Raw genomic sequence first — 21,999 nt, 5'->3', positions numbered from 1 at the left:
TGTCAACCTGAAGCAAGCAACTATAAGTTTACTCACCAGAATGCTACCTGGTTCTTTTACAGTTTGGGACTGAATTTATACTCTCAAATTTTTAACTAAATTAGAACGACTTTTACAACTGCAGCACTATTAGAGCTCCAGCCATGAACTACTATTCTCACAAGTGCAAAACACTTAACATTTTGTTTCAGATCAGAATGACCTTGGGTTGGAACAAGTATTTCTAATACACTGAAAAAACCCGTCCAACTTATTACCCTTTGAAAATTGCTACAGTAAGTTCTCAGAAGTCAAAACGGCAACCACATATTTCTCAAGTAGAGAGGGAAGCATCACAGAGTCTGCTCTTGACTACTTGTTATGAGCTCATTTAAAAGAGACTCCCTTAGGCCAACAAAAAACTGGCTATTAAAAAACCCCAAATCCTCACATTATAACTGTTGCAATTGAAAGCAGAACCTGGGGAAGTATATTGAGCATATCAGTATAAATGTTACTAGAACATGTATTTTTACAACTTTCATTTTCTTCTACTTACTGATTTTTCAGGTGGCTTTTTCAAAATCAGTTTATCACATTCTCTTCAACAGTAATGCTCATTCACCATCTGCTTTATAAGCATGTCAGGCAGATTAGCTGCATGTTTCTGCTGTTAGTATTTGACATCTAATAAAGCCTACTAATCACTGCTTAGCTTTTTCAGAATCGGGTTTAAAGCTTCTTTTAGTGCCATCAGCCTAATAATGGTCTTTTTTCAAAAGTGAAATTTAAGTACCTTTCCTTAATTGACATAGTTTTGCTGGAGTTATCAAGGACATCCTCAGTTGTTTGTGCTCTGTTCTCTCCAGTGGAAAACATCTCACAGGAATTCTTATAAAATTTGCCTTCCAATTGTTCAGAGAGTTCCTGCAGTCTACAGGATGCTGCAGAAGCAGTTTGTGAAACCGTCCTCATTGCTGATGCGCTGGTAAGTTCAGAAGTAGGCTCAGCGTGGTCTGCCCATTTAAAAGAGAAATGCTGAGTTAGACTTAGTGCTGTTCTCAAACATCTTTTACCTCACTAGCACTGAAGCAGCAAGTCTGATTTTTAACATTCAAATCACACACTAATAGAGAAAAAAATTCTGGTTGAGCCAGAGTACAAAGATTAATCGTGGTGTATGATCTGCTGCATAGACTGGCCATTTGCAACTCAAGTTCACATGAAGCCACAGAACACCTTGTTCAATGCACAGTTCTGAACTCCATATGGATGAGGCACAAACTGCTGCTCCTGTCATCACACCAACAGGAAAATAAATGGACAGAAGAAAGTGAGCAGGGAACAAAGAGTAGGGGAAAAGAAGCAGCCAACATTTAAATAAAAAAATAACTTATTGGTAAAGCAGTTTCATGCCTAAGCAGCATACCAAGAAGGACATTTAATAGCCTAATAAAGGTATTATTTTCTAGGAGGATGTTGGGGGCTTTTCTGGTTTTGTTTTTTCAAGCAGCAATTAAACCACAGGAAAAAACTGCATTGATGAAAGAGAAATGCACCATTACAGTTATCCTTAAGGAAATACAAGTAATCTTAATTTTTCTTTTTGATATTTTACAAGCACAACACTTCTTTGATACATGACTGCCCCTGGTTTATTCCAGTCTCCGTCTCCCCTGCAGTCACCAAAAGTTAATTGGATAACAGATGCTGCTTTTGAGGAATACAGGCAGAACTATACCTTCCTTCCTACACCTGTTCAAAGACCATTACAGTAAAAATAAATTAACTTCACAGGATACTGTGGTCCTGTACTCTATCATAATACAATAGAAAACTAATACAACTTATTTCTAAATCCAACTGAAGTCTTTATGACTTTACTTATGAGTTTACTTAAGTTTGATTTATACTGTGCATACAGAAATGCAATTACTTTGGAAATTACTTGGTTTATACTTCATCACTACACTGAAGAGAAAGTAATAGTAGCTTTGCAAAATTAGTTATCTGAAAATTGTCCACTAATAGCTATATATGTACATACGTAATTAATATATAATCACATATGCACAAGAACCAATTAAGAGCAGGAAGTTTAGCGTGTTCTGCATGTTGGAGGGCAGGGGCAAAGGCAAAAGAGGTAAAGGATAAATCTTGGCTTCAGGATATAATACCACTTCTTCCAAAGTCAGGAAATCTGAATAAAATTGAGCCACCTTTAAAGGCTCACGTGTTGAAAGAATAACAGAGAGAAAACTGTATTTGTAAAATTTAAGATTCCACAGATATTTCTCTACTTTTAAGCAGTGTTAAAAAGGGAAACATAACCAGCCTTGGTAACGCTTGAAACGAAGATGTTTAAAACTAGAGAAACACCATCATTTGCTAACCAAGACTGCATTAGTAGCAAGCATATACTGCACCTCTTTGCAAAGTCTTGCTTCTCATAACACTTTCCAAATCCATCTTTTCTTCAAAGGACTGGCCTTCTTTGACTTCCCATTTGCCTTGCATGCCAGTATCCATTTCCTTCTGTTCAAGAGGCTGAAAAAGTGCTTGCGAACTAAGGAGTTCCATGCTGCCCTTCCTCAGGTAGCTGTATGTTGCCTCTTTATGGTGATCTCCTGTTTTTTCAGGAACAGGATGTGCAGTTCCTTCCTCAAAGGAGCCGTACTTCATAATTTCATTAGCTTCATGTGCTAGAAACCTCTTCCTCTCTTCTTCATGCTTCTTAGATGCTCTTTTGCTTTCTAACACTTCCATTGAGGGCTGCCACTGTTCTGACTTCTGTGCGTGTTTTCCTGAAGAGTCCAAGTTTTCTGCTGAAGAATGGAATCTCAAATCAGCTCTAGCAGCAGCACTTGTGCTTCCTTCACTCGCTCGTTTCGTGTGCAGGTCTCCAGCAAGCAATGCAGAGAGAGCAGATGCCATCGATGAAACTGATGTTGCAATTGCAGTTGAAAGGGGAGCAATTTTTCCACTTTCATTCTGTACCTATGAATAATCACAAAAATATTAAAAAGGGCTAAAAAGCTCTGAAATCATTAGTTTCCCAAAACAGTCTAATCACATCATGCTCTATAGTAGTCTACAAACTGATAAGGAGAACAAGAATGTCCCCATAATTTGGCTGCAGATAGATTACTCCACCCAGGGAAGACACGACTGCATGTGAACAGCAACACCTTTAGGAATAAAAGGTATGTGTAGCATGCAACATGACGTTGTGTCAGGGCTCTGGGAAATGGCTCATACTGGCATGGTGCTGCGCAGCACTGGGGAAAGAAATCAGTTCAGGTTCCAGACGCCGGATGCCATGCCATGTGTCCAAGCTAATCAACCCTGCATCTCAGCAGGGCTAATTAGCTTTGGCACAGCTCTGCTCTGATACCGTTCTGCAGCTTCCAGCTCTGGAGCTAGCTCAGTGCCAGAGAGACTCGGCTCCGTGCTGTGCTTCTACATGGGGCAGGCATTCCTGAGGCTCCTGCCACATAAATCACCTTCATGCAGGACTGCTAGTCTAAGGCTTTTTCAAATGTGAACACTGCCTGTCATGTACGTCCCTGAGCAAAGTCTTTGAATCTAAGAAACATATTAAAAAACACTCCAAATCTGCTTTGCTCGCCTCCACAGTGGAACAATTCTCATCCACCATAATAATTTTATGAAGTTTTGCCAGAGGCAGTTAAGATGCAAAAAATGCAGAGCTTGGCTTTTTCTTCTTCAAAGGAGACAAAAATCTGTGAACGAGATTGACAAACATGCCTCCACACCAATCAGGAGAGGTTTTCTGTTTGGCTTTTTTTGTTGTTTGGGGCTGATGAGCAGCATGCAAAAGGAAGACAAAAAACCACACCAGTAGGAAGAAATTAACTGAAAACTTAAAATGCACATGTGAATTTCATGGACAACACACTCATGGAAGAAACAGGAGAGCAGAGCAATGCTTACTAAGCTGGCTCAAAGATGCCAAAGAAAGATTAAGAAAATAGTTCCAGCTTAGTCTTTTTCCATTGCATCTATCAGAATTAGAAATTTGGAGAAGAACAGCAAAGGGATTTATTTCAGCTTTAATTACAAGATACTTACATTTGCAATTACATATTTTGGTAGCATAACCTCTAGCTACCTATTTTGGCAACTTTCTTTCAGGTTTTCCTAAGAAAACTGTTACTGTATCTCAAAATATCCCAACACTCCAAATGAACAGCTCACCATAAAAAAAACCTTTTTGGTTTCTTTTGTTAGGTTCAGAAAGAAATGACAAAACATCCTTCCTCTGTGTTTCCTTACTTGAAGGAAGTTTGTCCTCCAAAAGTCTGACAAACCAACTTGGCTGTCACTTCTTTCTCATCTGCTACAGCCCGTTTCTGCTCATCACCTTCCTGCCCCCCAAACGAGTTAGTGACACCACCAACCAAGACGCCAGGGTGCGAAACGTGGAAAATGAGTGGAAAGAGGACTAGGTAAGGTGTGGAAGTCTTCCTACAAATAATGTACCAAATATTTACTACTACTTCATGCCTAAGTAGGCATAAAGTACAATTACAGAACTGCACAGCTTTGCACCAATATGGGTAGAGAAATCCCTCTTTCTCACTATTTTATTACTGTAATATGGAAAATGTATAATTAGGGATGAAGCATATAGAAAGAGAAGGGTAGGAACTTCCTAACACTCAGATTGATCCAAATCCCTAGAAATATGACATGCTAAGGAGTAGTGCTTTGCTGTTAGTGATTTCTTTTACAGCTGTAATACTGAGGGGCTTCTGCTATGATGAACATCAGCTCTAAAAGACCACTGCTGGCCCTTCTTATGCTCAAACTTCACTAAAAAGGCATTCCTTTGCAGTTCCAATTATATGAAGGATTCCAGAACAGGAAGCCCAATTCCACTGCACATATTAAATAATTTCATTTTGACTATGAGTTTCTGAATTTCAAAAGTATTTTGCCTTTAGGGAAAAATGAAAAAGTAAAAATCAAATGTCCCCTCCCAGGGGAAAATGGAAATACATAGTGCTTTCAGGAAAGAATCTGAAAGTTGCACACAGCAAAGCTCCAAAATTTCCTGAAAATATATTTAAAGCACGATGATGTGTGTCACAGTTTTCATCCCTATGGTCAGGAATTGACTTTCAGAAGGCATGTTATATTCAACCAGAAAAGACAAGATGTTGTGAAAGGTACAGCATACACCGATCAGGAAGATGACACATTCTTCAATTACTTAAAGAACACACCAATGAAGTTGAGCATTTTAGAGGATGTTGTTCCTCAATGTCAGAAGACTGCTTCCTGACAAGCTTCTTCCTGTGAATACGTCATCAACTCTCACAGGAAAGGCCAGCTATTGTGGCATCTTTACTGGAAAAAGCTCCAATGAAAAGAAACAAGAGTGCTAAGATGGGACTTACCTGCTCAACTTCTCCAAGAGTGACTGGCTGAGTCTGGTAACGAGCATTCATTCTCCTGTGCCTGATATCTCCTCGACTCCTTGTGGAGATGGCCCTGGACACTGGTTGAGACAGTTTGTTAAACAAAGCCATCTTTTCTGCCATACTTAATGTAGAAGAATCTGGTTCATCAGATTGATCTTGCCCCATTGCCTCTCTGGCTGCCCTGATCTCCTCTTTAGCTAAAATTTTTTGGTGCGCTGATGCCTGCAAGCTGAAGAAACAGAACTGGAAATGAGTTTTGAAGAAGCCATTACGAAGTTTTAGAATCTCAACCTGATAGAAGCAGAACTGCACGTGAAGCACAATAGCCAATGTAATATAGCAGCCTAAGTGGTTATGCAGTGGTTCAACATTGGCATGATGAATTCTAATTCAACAGCTGAAGATTTAAAAAAAAGTTACATTTTCATTTACAAATTCATTTGATTGGGGGACATCATCTTTTTAAAAAGGGAACTCAAGATTGAAGAGACACTTTTCAGACCTGTCTCTTTATAGAGAATACAGACACATGGAGAGACACTTGAGATGCTTGCCAGAGGACAAACAGGGGTCCTGCAGTACAATTTATATAAATTCAATTTGATTAGAAATAATTTGTGGAGCACACATGATAAAAACATTTAAAAGATGGATTTAAGCTCCAAGTTAGTCATGCTTTTAGGTTAGCATAAATCATGTCTCTTGTAATTTGAAGTGGAGAAAAATTGAGACTGACTTGTTCTGAGTAACTAAACAACAAGAAATAGTTTTAAAATATACTCCATTAATTTTGAAGATGGTTGGACCAATGCTGAAGGCAGACACATTCATTCATAAAAGCTGTAATTGCATTTGTCTCTACAATAATGTATTTTGTTCACCTCTAGCTACATTCAGCCATATTTATGCAATTAGTAGTAGCAGTAATCTCTTCCCCCCCCCCTCCGCGTCGTGGTCTCGGCTACAGTTCTCTCATTCAGAACAGCTGAAGAGTATTCTGCGACTTTACCTATAGGTGGTGCAATTTCTTATCTTTAATTTTGGAAACTAAAAAAATATATGTAGAGACAGACAAAGAGCGTATGTACTGCTTGTGACATAAAGCACCCAGCTTTGGTATTTTCATCTCAAGACGACATTACTGTACAAAAAAAAAAAGTGTGAGCAAAGAGGGTTCTGCTAGGTTCTCTCACATGCAAATTCATTTATTTTACAAATAAGAATATGCTTCTACAACAGGTAAGTGTGGTTAGAAAGGTCCTGAAAACAGATGCTTGACAAAGAAAAAGCAGCGTTATTTTATCATGCAAACATAAAAGAAGTTGACCAATGTTTTAAACATTCTTGAAACGACAATTGACTTGACACATTGAAAAGGCATTCAAGACTTTAAAGATGCATCTGCTATTGAGGAATCTTGTGCTCCATGTCACATGCATGTTTTAACCCCCCCAGTACCTGATAGGTTGTACAGTGCTCTTAACTACAGTGGGACTAGGTACTCTTGTCACTACTGAGTGGGTATTCACAGAACGTGAAGCAGGGGCAGTTTCACTTTAAAGAATTGCCAAGGAGGGAAAATTCACAGGGAGAGAGAAGAAAAAAGCATTAAGAAAAGCAATACATTAAGTGTTAACTACAGAAAAGACCAAAACAAAACAAAACAGAAAAAAACAAATAGCAATTATTTTTAATTAACTGAGTTATCTGCTTTGACCTTTGCAGAGTAACTTCAAACACTTTGAAAGACCTAAAACTCCAGAGGAGCAAACAGGTTGTCTCTTGAAGTTACTCACTGCCCATAATATAAGCTATCTTTTAGTAGATCATTAGGTGAATATTCATTAGCCTTTGTTTAATTTCCCCCCCAAATTACTTTCCTTGCTTAGGAAAACGTCACCATGTATGATCAGAGTGCAAGAAATGCATTTCCAGAAAGTATATTTGCGATTTCAGAGTGAAAAGGGTTTTCCCCAGTACAAATACATTCCATAAGAAACTGCGATTTTCCCTCAATGCAAAGTATCTTTTTCATTCGAGTCACAAACCCAGACTATGATTAATCCTGTTTACCTAATCTACAGGTTCATAACCTTTCTGCAAATTACACTTCACAGAACTCAAGCTTTACTAGTCTCTTTACTTCTGAAAAGGAATTTCAATACAGCTTCCCCGGTGACTCTCAAGGAAACGGGCTCTTAACAATAATTGTTTTCCTTGCTACAAAGCTGTAAACATCACACAGATGGAACCCATTCCTACATTTAAAAATCAGGAACCAAAGTTAGAACCGACATATGTACAGGACTTACGTAGCTGCAATGACCACTTCCTCGCTGGTGATTGGCTGTGTGTGGGATCTATCCTGCAAGCGCCGCAACCTTCTCTCTACCGCTGAACTTCTTGGAGGTGGTTTAGGAATATTTTTCATTTCAAATGATTTTTCCATTTCCTAAGAGGACATATGTCATAATTTAAACCATGGAAGAAAATTTTTAAAACAGTATTTTCTTTCTAGATTTCTTGCATGCAAAGTAGTGAATTTCCTGCATGTCCATCTCTGGATTAGAAGCAGGATGTGATGGCACAGTAGGCATCTTGCAGTTAAAACTAACTATGCATCTCTCTCAATGATGTTCTTAAAGAAGGATATGGAGCAACAGGTCTACTGTGTAAGTAGGTCTGAAGTAGTAAAAGAAAAAAGTTCCATAGCTTGGGCTTGGTTAACTGCATTACACTTTATTCTAACACACCTTGGGCTCCTCAGGGTCTCATCCAAGAAATGTTTTACTTGGTGCTCTATTAAGAAAATGTAATACTTACTCTAAAAAGCAGCCTCTTTGCAGCTACACTTAGTTTGGCTCGGTCATCCAATTTTTCTTCATCTACACAAAGAGGGGGTAAAAAGGAGGCTGAATGTAATGAATCAAGCGCATTAAGTGCAAAAGGTTTTTGACTAAATGATTTCTGAATTCCTCAAAAACTATGTTCTACAACATAGACAAGAAGCACCACCAGCAAATAAATGGCTGCTACTCCTTTTTAACAAGATGTATCATGAATGAAATTGCGTAAACTTTACTTGTATTTACACGTGTTGCATCAGAGAAAAATTCTTAACAGGATTTGAGAACAAAAGATCTGTCATCAGGACAGTTAATGTGCTCTCAAGTTATCCAAACAACCTTTATGAATAATCAAGCTTACACTAGCCTATGAGAACACATGGACCAAGAAAACAATTAGACTAAAAGACCATCTTAGGGGTCAGCATTCATCCTGCTGTATAGAACATTTATTTTCTATTAGTTGGCCACACAAGATGGTCTCTCCTGGAAGCTGGTCATTCTGATTAGCACTTTATGTCCCCATTTCTCATAGGCCCAACTGGTATCCTTAGGAGGTGAAATCAGCATCCTCTAGATCCAACAGCCAGCACCTCAAAGCTGCAGAGAATATCAGCTTTCAAATAGCATAAGGCATTAAAACTAAATTTAGCTACTCATGAGATTACCTACTTAATTTGTGCCAGACTTGCCGAGAGTGGCAAGAGAGAAAGAGAACCAAGATGGCAGGCTGAATTATATAATTTAATAACCAGGATCTTGCAACTTCCTTAGCTAGAAAATACACTACCAGTATTTGTTTCACACTATAGTAAAGAGTTTTTAAATTATTATTCCTAGACCACTGATAAAAATGTGTCATTTTTCCCCCACCAATTAGCTTGCCTCCGGTCTGAATCAGGGGAAAAAGAACTCAACTATGTTGACAAGTGCCAAACCATCCCCTGCCCTCCCCCACCCGCCCCCTTGCTTCCTAAATAAAGTTCAGTATCCATAGACAGACTTTTGGACTTAAATGCATTTGAAATCAAGTCTGTGGTAGACACAGCCCAAGGAAAATTGGTACTTCAAGCATATCATATATAATGATAGTTATTTTCAAGTGGACTTTGTTTTCATTATCAAGTAGTTCTTCAGTTAAAACAGAACAAAGCACATTTATTCCCGTTTCTTCCTCAGAAAATAGTACAGTAACATACCTTCAGCAGTTGGTATTTCTGCACTGAAAAGTGACCTAGGGAAAAATTATCAAATAGAAATAAGTTAGTTGGAATGAAAAAATTGAATTCAAACTCCATCTGAAATAGCAGGACCTCAAAAGAGTTAAAGGTGGGAAAACTATCTATATTCAAGTTTCAAGTTTCCACTGGGACATCCTTTAATAAAGCATACAGACGAGCAATTGCAGCCAAACTTAGAAACAGTAAAGGAAAATGATTTCCAGTTCATCTTGCAGAAGATAAAAATCTAAGATTTGCTGCCAGTTCTTTAAAAGTAAAATATGTAGTTTTAGTTGTTTACAAAAAAGTAAATGATAAAGCAGAGTAGATGGAAAGGAAACTCTTTATATAAAACCAGACAAAAGCATTTATCATTACACAGAACCAGACAGCTATAATGCTTTATGATGATTCACTGTTCGCCATTTTACATGGGGAGGAATTGCAACAAATTGGTTTTGTTGGCAGTGTTTGGGGGTTTATTTTATAGGAAGCTGTAACAAATACTTGATTGTTTTTAAAGGGAAACAATAACCTTGCAAAATGTTTATGCTAATAAACAAAGTCTCTTCACAAGCTTGTTCATGTCTACCTGCACCAGAACGCTACACAGAACTACGTACGTGCCTACCTATCTGTCTCCTTTCGTTCTGCTGACGTTATAGGTTGAGTTTTAAATCTCTCAGAAGTCTTTCTATTTTCACCAGGAGAAAAATAGCGCCTCGGCCTTCGTGGCCCTCTTTCACGGTCACCATTGGCAGACAAAGTGCTACCTGCCGTTGACATCTCAAACCGAGATTCACTTTTAAAGCACATGATAGAAAGCGCATAGGGAAGAAAAGAAAGAGAGAAGTAAAGCATAGATTTAAGCATCTCAACAATTCACTAGAGATCACTCTGCATGCTCCTCCGGTCACATGCGCAGATGTACACATTCCAGCTCCCCCATATCACAACTTGCACTAGCAAGCAGAAGCAAAGAAGCAGGATTCAAACCATGTCAGCCTCCAATACACACTGGTGAGAGCTAAGCTGTGTGCTTTAAGTGCCGAACACAACTGATGTTGAGTGTGTGTAATTTTTGCCAAGGACGTGCAAGTTTCACACAAAAATACATCTGAAATGTCACCTACAGTTCCGTTTTCTTGTTGGCATTAGCAGTCTCCAGAAAGACATTACGGAGCTGGGCAACAGAGACCTTTGTGTCAACCATGCCAATCTCACCATTCGGTGCATTTGCTTCCATACTCTTACTTTTGCAAGCTTCTAGCTTAGGAGCCACAGTATAGTCAGACATTGAGCGAGTCAGGACTTTATGTTTTGCTGTCGACACTTTCCAAACAGGAGCTTTTGCCTTGGCAGGCTGCGATACAGACCCACTCTGTATGTACATAACAGCTTCACTCCTTTCTATGTTCTCAGGGGTCTTAAACTGCTGCTCAGGAGCCTGCCTCTTAATGGACTCCAGTTCCCTCTGAACTTCTGAGTTAACTTTCAGCTTGCTTGCGAAAGAGGAACTCCCCTCGGGGGTATCCGATTCTCCTCCAAAGAGGCCTTCATGGTTCTTCCCTTGCTTGCGAATCTCAGATGGCAATATTGGTCTTCTGCCTTTGGAAGCCTGTTCACCCTCCAAGGAATCTCCTTCATCAGGCTTTGCTCCATAACCGAGTCCCTCTTTCTTTTCACTCTCTGACGCAGTGGCTGCTGACGGCTTTGTTAAGAGGCTAACGTTGTCTGGTAGGAGGCTGCCAACAGAGATGTTTGCTGGTTCTTCTGTTGCCATCAGCTGAGCTGTGTGAGCAATGCCAGCAGGCTGAATATAGCCATGTATTGGTTGGCGGACTGAACTGACGGGCTGATTTATAACCCTATCAAAGGCAGATGTTTCTGTCTGAAGAGGCATGTAGTGGGCTGGCACTGGATGGGATTTTCTCTGAGATACTGTGTCTGTGACAAGTTCAGGGCTTCCACGAGCACTTTCCTCTTTCACCAGTTTCTCTCTAACTTTTACTCTTTAAGAAAGAAAAAGGATTATAGCTGTGAACAGCGATACCCAATCTGGGAAGGAACACAGACACCTACCATGGGTACAGACAGGAACATTGGGTTAAAATAAAAGGCAGTCGATACATAAAAGAAAACAATCTTATGATACAACCCCTTCCTCCCCCCTGAATCTTAGCAGTAACATGGCTCAAAAGTGAGTCAGAGGCCCTCAAACATGCATGATTCCTGCGAGGGTAACTGAGCAAGCTCTGAAAACATACAGCATGTTGCCACAAGGCCACTATATGCATTTGTCAAACAGCACATACCCATAGCCTCCAACAAGCAAGATGATGCTTTTCATATTATCTAAGTGTTGGGTTTGCCTGAAATTGAAAATTCCATTTGCGATCATGTACATGGTCAGATTTGTGAAGCTGCCTAAACACTGGGCAGCTTACGTCATACCGAGATGCTGGGAAATGGGATAAAAAAGCCCATACTGTTATCTCTCCACTTAGCCCTTCAGATGTTTTGCCAGACTTTTCTACTCCCACTTTTGTTTATAAGACATCTCAAATGTTACATATAGTGTAACCTGTTAAGTAAGAAAAACCTTGAAAGTGCAAGCCTTAAAGCCCAAAGTGAAACTATTGCAAGGCTGCTGCTCTTCAGAAGGCTTGTTAGGGAGAAAAGGACTTAACCCCCCTCACCAAAAAACCCATCAAACCCCAAACAAGCAATCAATCCCAGGCATTCTGTTTTAGAACACATCATTACATTTTAACATGCAGAACTTTTAGGACTGTTCCCAAAAGTCACCTTACTTCAGTGTACTTTCTAGAAACACCTCTGAGCTGTTGTTTAACATCCAGACAGTTGTATTCTACCTTCAGACACTTAATGCAACTCCACTAATGGAAGCCAAGCACGGGCTGCTGGAGGCAGCCTTTGCTCAGTGACTACAACTGCAGGTAAGCTCTCCTATAATTTTACAGATGCACTGTTTGGACAGCTTACACAGCAAGCATTTGTAAATACTGCATGCACAGTATCTCTTCCATTCCCAAAGTTACTTAATCACGGAAAGCGTGTTCAGTCTGAAAACTGGTTCTTTCAAGTACACATACCAAGCCTTCTCCCGAACATCCACACCGGTGTTAGTACCGGGTTATAAGAACAACTTTGATTAGGAACACGGAAAAGTCTCTTCCCTATGATGCTTCTCACAGTGGGCTAACTATGTTACCAAAGTGGAAGAAAGCAGCTGCTTGTAGGTCTGATCAAGTTCTTGCTTTACTTCTCAGTATTTATTTATTTTTTCATTCTCTTGTTCCACTTCCTTTGGAATTCAAGGAATTAATTGTAGGGAATGCTAAACCGCATTGGTGCGTGGTATAAAAATCTGGTGATTTGCAGAATACAAAATGGCATAAAAAAAGAAGTTATAAAAATTAGTAGAATCCAGAATGACGGTAGCCATGGAAGAAGCTAGGGGCATTTATATTTCAGCAAAATACCAATTGGTAAGTTACAGTAAAAGCAGATGCTTCAGAAAAAAACCAACAGCTGATTATCGTGTTAAATGAAGACGGAACACAGGGAAAGAAAGGGGAGGTTTCTAGTCTGGTTGTTAGCCACACTGCTGTATTTTATACCTGGAAGGCCAGCTGATAAGTGAAGGTGTGTCCCCTTCCGAATCTTTCTGAAGAAACCATTCAGGTTTTGCTTTCCCTGCACTACTACAGAAAACAGAACGTAGGTAATTTTTGAGTTCTCAACACACCCTCCTTTTTTTTTTTGCTCCCAATATTCCTTACCCACCACTTGTTTGTTGTTTAATTGCTCCATCACAGATGGACTGTTCATGAAAATAAAAGTATAGCACATTAATCAAACTGAAAGGTGATAAACTGTGAAACAAACTACCATATTAGTTCCACAAATATTTAAAAGATGTTCTGAATTTTAAGTGATCAGCAAAGGTAAATTTAATTAATGCACATTTCCCAGAATTTCAGAAATGAAAGCAACTACACAGTCTTATTTTTTCCATTTGCCATCACAGGTCAGTTTGAAAGGTTTATGTAAGAGCACCTGGAAAAGTTGCTAAAATCATTCCTTTAATTTGTGGATCAAAGTTGTAAAGACCACTGTGTCCAAAGTGAAGTATCAGTATGAATTTAATGAAGTTAGAAATTCAGAAGGCTATATCAGGCTTCCTAAGAAATTCTCAAGAGCAGCTGGAACCCCTCTCTCCTCTTTTAGCCCTGCATCACAAAGGCTTCATAAATCTAAATCCAGTTAGATCAATTAAAACCTGCCATGTCCTTTGGTAACAGGGGAAAGGAAAAGCTTAAAAAAACAAAGTAACCCCCAGTTCGATCTTGTCTTAACTTCCTTCTGTTTCCATTTTGGAGCTAAAAGCATAAAAAGAAACAAGAGAACTGCAACTTTTCACGCCGGACAGGAAAGGCTGTTGGCAGACTACCTATGTGTAGCTACTCAGGCAGACTTCCCTGGTGCCTGCCTTCAGCTACAGTCCCTCAGCAGATCACATCAAATACTTCTAACCTCCCAAGTGCAGAGTGTCTGGCACACTAACGTTTATAAACAAACTCCACGGAGGTGGCAAGCAGCCACGCTGCTTTCCATTACACCTATCGCTGCCTGTGAAGGAACAACTGGCATTGCTGTAGGATTATTTGGGATGAAAATCCCAAATTAAGCTCCAGGACACCCACCTCGATTTGTCTTTGCTGGTCTTTTAATAAATATAATTTTAAAAGGTCAAATTAACAACTGTTCTTGAAAACAACAGTGTATTTACTGCAAATAAATTTCAATTTGAGAACTGCTCACTACAGTTGTCACTTTATCCAAATGAAGCTTAGAATAAAGTCAAACACTTACTGTTAAAACACCTTTTGTGCTTCCAAATGGTTCTGAATTCCTAAAGAAAAGGACCAAATAGGAGGTAAAATCCTTTCCCAGCAGCTGATCAGGTAGCTGGAATTGCTTTGTAGCAAGCAAACTTCCTTCTCTCTAAATGTGTACTTTGGCACATTTTTATAGTGGGCACAGCCCAAACAGCCATTATTTGTACTTGGTCATCCTTTGAAGAGAGCAGTCAGAAGAACGCAAGCCATGTTTTGAATTTACAGTTAATCAGCCACTTCAGCAGCCAAAGGCAGCACACGTCAAATGATACCTTCTCAGCACTTTGTTTTCTTCCAGTGATGGGTAATAGGATTCATTATTAAATCGTCTTAGGACTGAGGGCACAAAGCTTTCATATGTATACCAAAGCAAAGTGCCACTATTTTCCAATTTGAATTCAGTGAATTTAACAAAAGCAATTTTGCAACCTATATAAATGTGGAACTGAGTTCAAAACAGCATCCACCTGGAAAGCTGGTGTTAACCCTTATTTTGCTTGGGCAAATGGCCTTCCATACAGTAACTTCAAACAGGCAATGACTTCTTTACCACTCAGAGGCAGGGACAAGAGTTTCTCAAAGGTTATTCTTAAATCTCTGAGCATCACACCAGTGAGCATGCACTGGCAACGGATATTGTCAGGGGCATTAAAATGAAGAATGGGCTCCTGGCAACTTCTTTAAAATCCCACCTACGACTAATCCCAAATAGCCAAACAACAGACCAAATGCCAAGTTGGGTCTTGGCTGCTGTAAGAGCTACACCACATCTTGGTAGGTGCAAATTATTTCCTTTGAAAGATCAAGTGTGGAAAACCTATTCTTCATAGTTTATGCAAGTACTGACTGAAGCCTCATCCAGAAAGGATCTAAAATTAGTGATAATGCGGTCAGCAATTTGTATTAAGCTACGACTTGGTCCTGCTGCTTTTGCCCCGTGTCTCTCATTTGTATAGCACTGCCATAAGAAAAAAAGTAACACTACAAGTAGCAGCTCTTAAAAGAAACAGCTGGAATTTGTGAATGATTTGATAATGCCTTGAGCCTGCTCTGCTCCTCTGAACTTGTATGGGTTTGCAGAGCTGCATTAGAAAAAGCCTTGTTAGCTAAAACTGAAAGAGCTCTATAAGGAGCCTGATTTCTCCACGTTAAAGGCTAACATGTGAATGAGCAGGTTTGGGTATCTCTCTATGGCCAACATGCTGTTTCACCAAGGCAGCTGCCATCCCACCAGCAGCGCCGCTTCCCCTGAGAAACCAGAGAGCTTTTCATTCTTCGGTGCGTTCATTGGTTTCCCCTCACAGAAACAGGGACTAGCATTGCTTTAGCAGAGTGAGGAAAATAACCCCCCATTTTACACTGTAGCAGACACACACTCCTGGCTATGAAGTTTGATGGGCTATTCTCTCTGCTTTCCTAAGGCTGAAAAATTTGTCCATTCCTTCACCTTATAAAGCAAAGAAAACAATCTGCATACACTCCATTGCTCCAATATTCCTTCCTATCAGGAACTGGATTAGTCAAGAGATTTATCTCAAATTGACCATTTGAAGATAAGGAATAATATTTTGCAGTATTTGAGTTAGGACTGCTTCAGATACAAGTTTTTTTTGAGTCTGGACTAACCTAGTCAGCTCAAGGAGTTTCAACACAGCTCTTGTCTCAGTTGTATGGATGATCCTGCGATGACTACTTTTCTTACTACAGTAGCAGAACTGCAAACTTAAAACATAAACTAAATACAAGACAGTACTTCCTAAATATGTTGACTTTCCCTCTAATGACTTTTTTGAAATGACAGTATTTCTTTAAGTTTGGCTTCATTGGGAGAGTCCAGTGATATATCATATAGCCACAAATTTGTCTGAAGAACATGAACAGGATGAGAAGTCACCTGAATAATGAAAGGCTATGAAAAAAAAATTAAGATACTACTACTGGTGTGTCATATGGAATGAAGTGAAACAAAAAGGAGGTCAGGTATACAGAGACTGTAAACTGGTCAGGTAAACAGATTACATCACCAATCCAACAGGTTAACCTTCTGGCACGGAAGGTTACTTCCTCACTCAATTTTTAAAGTATACTTCTATGAGTTAATAAGAAAGGGCACAACAATAAGAATCAAGTTTTGTGATTTTGATGGGAAGGTCAAGGAAGTCCAGTCAAGTAAGGTAGCTTGTTTCAGAACCTACTGCAAAAAATCCAAAAAAAGTGTAAATGGTTTAGTTTACGTCAGTTCATTTAAGTGTTTTTGAAACAGTCAGCTCTGCTCAGCATGATGCACATGTGTTCACAATTAAATTCTCATTACAATTTATGTCATTTTTAGCTGCAACATTTTAACTAAATTTTTTACAGTTAATATTTTCCACTTATCCACCCTCATAGTAATTAAAGAATCACACTTGGGAGAAAAATCATACTTCTAAAAATTCTTAGGCATACACTGTGTATCACCATAACATCCTGACAGTCTGTTTTTGCACTACCGTGTGAAACTACCATGTGAAATTAGTGAAAACTTCCCCCCACCCCCCTTTCTGGAAGAATCTGGTCACTCTGTTAAGTAAATTTGTCAAATCTTAAGTAATTCAGCATACCAATAATTCAGAATACGTTTTCCAAATTCAGCATGGAATTTTAATTTTCCTCTCTGCCCCTTCACACACACCCCCTAATTATTATCTGAAGGATTAACTAACACAGTTCAAAAGCGTTTTTACACTTTCACAGCAGGAAAACAAATCAACTATTATTTCAACTGACAGAAGACAATTTTCAGCTTCTAACTCTGAAGCCTGTTTCGTTTTGGCAGAAGTCATCATGAAGCTACTAAAATCTTCACTGAGAAATAACCTGCTTTTACTTGGAAATCCCCACCTAAACAATCACAGGATACAGAGGAAAAAAAGTTAAAGACTTGCCCTAACAGGTTATGGAAAGAAAACAAAAACAAGATGGAAAGGAAAAAAAAAAGGCAAATTTAGTAACGTCAACTACTTCAATTTCTAGTGTGTTTAAATATCTTAAACATCGGTTATTCCACCCCCCAACCACCCATAAAGGGCCTAATTTTAGCATAAATTCCATAAATACAAAGTGAAACCAAGGACATAGCTAATCATAGAAATGGATACCCACTACTTCCTTGCATCAGAAACACACTGTGATTCAATAAAACCAACCAATCCAGCCCGAGACGTTCAAAGCCATTACATACATTCTCAAGGGTAATAAAGACATTAAATACATACTCATAAGTACTTCTGCAGAAGGTGATTAACAAAGTAATCTACTGTATAAACAAATAAACCCCATGTTTACCTTTGTCTGATGTTACTGTGCAAGGGCTGGTCATTCTGCAAATGGATGGGTGAGGCTGCCCGCTTTGGTGAGGAAAGGGACTCCCTGGGGGTTTGCTTTGGTGATATTGGCACTTTGTTATAGGAGGAAGATTCCCGTTCGGAAAGTGAAAGGGAGACAGAATTATCCAAGGTTGCTGAGGGGTCAGAAACCTGTCTAATGGCACTGTCATCATCTACTTTTCTATCACTCTTGTCATTTGAGAGGCTTTCTTTATCTGGAACACCATCTTTTTCACGGCTGGAGTACTCTTTGGATTCAGCAATCACACTCTTTGACTCTTTCATCTCAGTCCTGGACAAATACAGGGAGCCAGAGTCCTTGCTTTCATCATCTTGCCTTTCACTTTTCACTCCTTTTCTTTCCACACTGTCAGGATCTTTCCTTGTTCGTGTGTATCTGGATGAGTAGTCAGAATCCAAATCAGAATCAAGGGATAATCCATATTTTTCTGCCAGCTGGCGCCGCCTCTCTGCCTTGTACCTAGCTATTCTTTCTGCTTTTGACTCTAGTTCCTGGACATCCATGTTTCCTGTACTATACAAGGGCTCTGTATTACTTCCTCTGTTTTCTGCTCGGTATCTGGATGATCTGGGTTGTTTTTCTACAGAAGAATCCGAAGTTTCCTCCTCTTCATTTGATCTTCCTGTCAGAAGTAAAACACATATGAGCAAGACCATCCCAAAACTCTGAGCACCCTACCCACCATTCATATCCAGTGAGCTGAAAGCTTCCAATTTTCTTCCAAATCAAAGTGTACTGGTGACTGCACAGACACATTAGACATTTTTGCTCTTATGTCTCCAAAAGCACATAGAAACGATTAAGAAATGTGTCTACGTTGGAATTCTTTAAGAGTCTCATATCAAATTATTGTTGTTTTAAAACAACACAGAAAAACAGCCTTTTCCAAATAAGACAAGCAGAGGACTAAAGGGCAATTTAAAACCACCCTCACCACAGCTCTTCTATAAAGCTCTTCATGTGCTGCACAAATGATAGGATAGTAAATACCAAGTAATTCAGCAGTGCAAGACTGACTGATAGATACTACTTACCTAAGTGGGGACTGTATGGATCAGTTGCACGCATATATCTTGGTGTATCTTCCTCTAGTAAACGGTGTGTGACTGATCCTGGACAGTTTTGTAGAAGCATAGGTTGTGTATCATTTTCAATTCCCTCTAATCGTCTAGCTATTCTTTCTTTTCTGAAAGAAAAAAATAAGTGAAAAATGTGAAATCAGACATCTTGGAAGACTTAAGGGGAGAGTTTCTAAGAGGAGGTAACAAAACAAGCTGTGTGTTTTGTTTTATAGGCCAAAGACTTATTTTTTTTTTACCTTTTCATTTCCAAAAAATCTTGGTTGTTTGGTTCAAACAGTTTTCTTAATTCTGAAACTGAGACAACAAAAGATTATGCAGTTTATAAGCTACTAAGTTTCAGAAACTCACAGAAACTTGCTAAAGTACTTCAGAACAAGAAGGAACATTTACATAAAATTAAGGGGTTTGAAATAGCTTTTGTTGCAGAACAAGCACTTTCCTCTTGCTAGTTTATTAAGCTCACATTGTGAAAAGTACATTAGGCACATAGATGGAAACATCAAGGAGTCCTCCCCTCCAGGTACTTCCAAGCTACAATCTGCTGTGCATCCTAGCACTTTTCAACCCCTTTCAAAAGCAGGTAGTATGGAATTACTGCTTACTCTGTCTACACAAACATTGGGCACTGACTACATTTAAAGAGAAACTGTATCCCCTATTCCCTACCTTTCTCCTCCACCTTATATTGAGCAAATCACAAGAATTCCAGCGACTCATGACCGGAGTGCAAATTTTACTGTGTACCTCCACAATACTCCTGCATGGTTAACCACTTTCTACTTTGCTAATTTTCCCTTGCAGTTTTAATTGGACACACTTTCCCTCCCTGCTGTGGTAGCAGACAGCTGTCACAGTTCACAAAACCCTGCGAACCAACAGGAAGCATGTTAGATGAAGTAATCCCTGTAAACATACACATATGTGCACACTTATCAGCGATGTTTGCAAACCACACTGGAATAGTGAGTGCAACATAAACAAGCGTGGTGCAACTCCTTACAATCAGGAAGAGGAACTATCTGGGCTGTCAAAGGATGCAGAGGACTGGGGGGCGGGGGGGGGATGTGGGGTGTGTCTAACAAAACCCTACACTCTGCACCCCCTCCGTGTCATTGTCTTGGCAAAGACATGGCACTAAGGGCTGTGTGCGCTTATTCTGATGCAATGCACCTCTGTGGCTCTCATCCTGCTGACCCAGGGATCAAAAGTTAAAGCAAGTCAAAGCCTAGTGAGTCATCCATCAGCCCTAGACTCACATCAGAAATACCCGATGATTCCAGAGTGTCTAGATGACGCAGTTCCACAACACTGCAGAAGTAAATCGATATATCAAGTCTTTCCCTATCAAAATTCATTGCTCTAGATACTTAAAAGATAAACACTATTGAAACACCACCCTTTTAAAGGTCAGATGCACCTTCTCTCCCTCTCCCCTACCGCAAGAGCTTACATGCTCCAGGTAAGACAGGGTTTCAGCTGAGCTGACACATACCCAGGAAGTTTGCTGTAGTCACTACCAGTGCTCATACCTCAATACATATTACTGACACTGGCTGTCATATCAAACTTACATGCTAAAAATCAACTAGGACTCCAGGTAAAACATCTTGGATCAGCAAGAATGAATGTAACCTGATCATGACTAGTCAGAGAAGCAAATAAATGAGGTATGAATACAGTGTCTGAGGCTACAGATGAGTGCCTACTGAGAATGTGTGATGAACAAGGGAAAGAAATCAACTGGGCCACACTCCAAAACATCTCCTTCACTCTACATTTTTATAGAAAGCAGACTCAGGCTACCCACTTCAATTTCTCAAGTCAAGTTAGCTCAGATTGTAATCATGCCAGCAATTTACCAGTGCTAAGCCAAGAGAGACCTTTTCCATGCCTAGTTTCAGCATCTGCAGCAAAGGAGATGGATGCCTACACTGTTGACCAGGTTGAGAGTGCAAACTAGCCAGTGAACATCAGCAAGCTCCAGGCCCAGATTGCTGGAGCTGGATGGTAACCAGACTTGGGCAATGCAAAATTTGCATTCTGAATTAACACCAAAGCAAAACCATGCCATAATGTTGTGTTTTCATAGACTTCTCTCTCAATGCACAAGCAGTTCCGCATGATGCTCTGCCTACTCAAGCTGTGCTAGCAATGGAACTGTATTAAACAGAGAACCAGCCTTCATCTCACATTCACACCAAAGGAAATGATTTCTCATAAATACTTTACTCTCACCTCTGCCAAATACACTTCTGTTTAAGTTTGTTCCTGTATTAAGAGTTTTTCTGTTCCATCTGTTGGCTATACATACATAAAATGGTCAAAATAAACCCCACAAGTGTTCTGCCTCTTCAGACAGGTCACAGGCCTCCACAGCTCACAGTTAATAAACCCACATTCCATCCATATCCTGATCATTTTTCTTCCCTAGTCACCAGTTTCTTCAGTCCCTAAAACCATCATCAGAGAACAGGTCTTTTACATAGCTTTAATAAAGCTCTAAAGCACAGCTTCATGCACTACAGTCTTCTTGGTTTTTTTTTTTTTCCCCAAAAAAGGAAACTTGACTACAAGTTGTCCACACACAAGAAATGTGGAACATCCAAAGAACTCCCAGCAGCATTAGCTCAACACCCTCTTGCTATGTGTTAGCTGAAGTTCCAGAGATTCTACTACCGCTTTGCAGTCCTAAAAAGAGCACTGGCCTCATGAAGCATCTCTCCAACACCTTCCCAAACAAGATGGGACTAAAATAGCATGGGACTACTCTATGTTGCCTTACAGTTTTTCCACACTTGAGATTCCAAACAGCAATTTCAGCTAGGTTGGCCAACATCTGCAGAGAGTTTTTGTGAAAACAATTTCAACAATATTTTCTTCTGTGGAAGCAGGGGAAAAAATAGCACAAAAAAAGAAGAAAAAAAAAGAAGGTAAAATGCAGGAACCCTTTTACTCTAGTGTTTTCTTTTTGCTGAATAAACTATTTGACTTCAAAACAGAAAAGCCAGTTAGAAAAAATTTATTCCCAAGGACACTAGTTGGCCCTTGCAAACTTAGATCATCAGGCTTCTCTTTTTTAGTTTGCAATTTGAATATGTTGGTGCCAATTT

At 39.5% G+C, this 21,999-nt stretch overlaps 1 protein-coding gene across 1 annotated transcript in view; it reads right to left on the bottom strand.

Moving 5' to 3' along the window:
• SVIL (supervillin) overlaps window positions 1–21,999 on the bottom strand; it is a gene marked incomplete at its 5' end in the record, with an annotated part of 68,429 nt that overhangs the window by 37,127 nt on the left and 9,303 nt on the right. Inside the window, 13 exons of the mRNA XM_084260697.1 lie at window positions 776–995; window positions 2,406–2,976; window positions 5,403–5,655; window positions 6,885–6,980; window positions 7,739–7,878; window positions 8,250–8,311; window positions 9,472–9,506; window positions 10,124–10,294; window positions 10,626–11,504; window positions 13,137–13,220; window positions 17,745–18,429; window positions 18,842–18,993; window positions 19,126–19,183. Of these exons, the coding sequence (XP_084116823.1) occupies window positions 776–995; window positions 2,406–2,976; window positions 5,403–5,655; window positions 6,885–6,980; window positions 7,739–7,878; window positions 8,250–8,311; window positions 9,472–9,506; window positions 10,124–10,294; window positions 10,626–11,504; window positions 13,137–13,220; window positions 17,745–18,429; window positions 18,842–18,993; window positions 19,126–19,183 (3,406 nt within the window). The remainder of the gene's footprint in view (window positions 1–775; window positions 996–2,405; window positions 2,977–5,402; window positions 5,656–6,884; window positions 6,981–7,738; window positions 7,879–8,249; window positions 8,312–9,471; window positions 9,507–10,123; window positions 10,295–10,625; window positions 11,505–13,136; window positions 13,221–17,744; window positions 18,430–18,841; window positions 18,994–19,125; window positions 19,184–21,999) is intronic.

This window comes from Gallinula chloropus (genome assembly GCF_964237585.1).
Source record: "Gallinula chloropus genome assembly, chromosome: 2".
NCBI classification, from domain to species: Eukaryota; Metazoa; Chordata; class Aves; order Gruiformes; family Rallidae; genus Gallinula; species Gallinula chloropus.
Note: the sequence above shows the minus strand (reverse complement) of the source record. Positions and strands in the feature narration are given on the sequence as shown.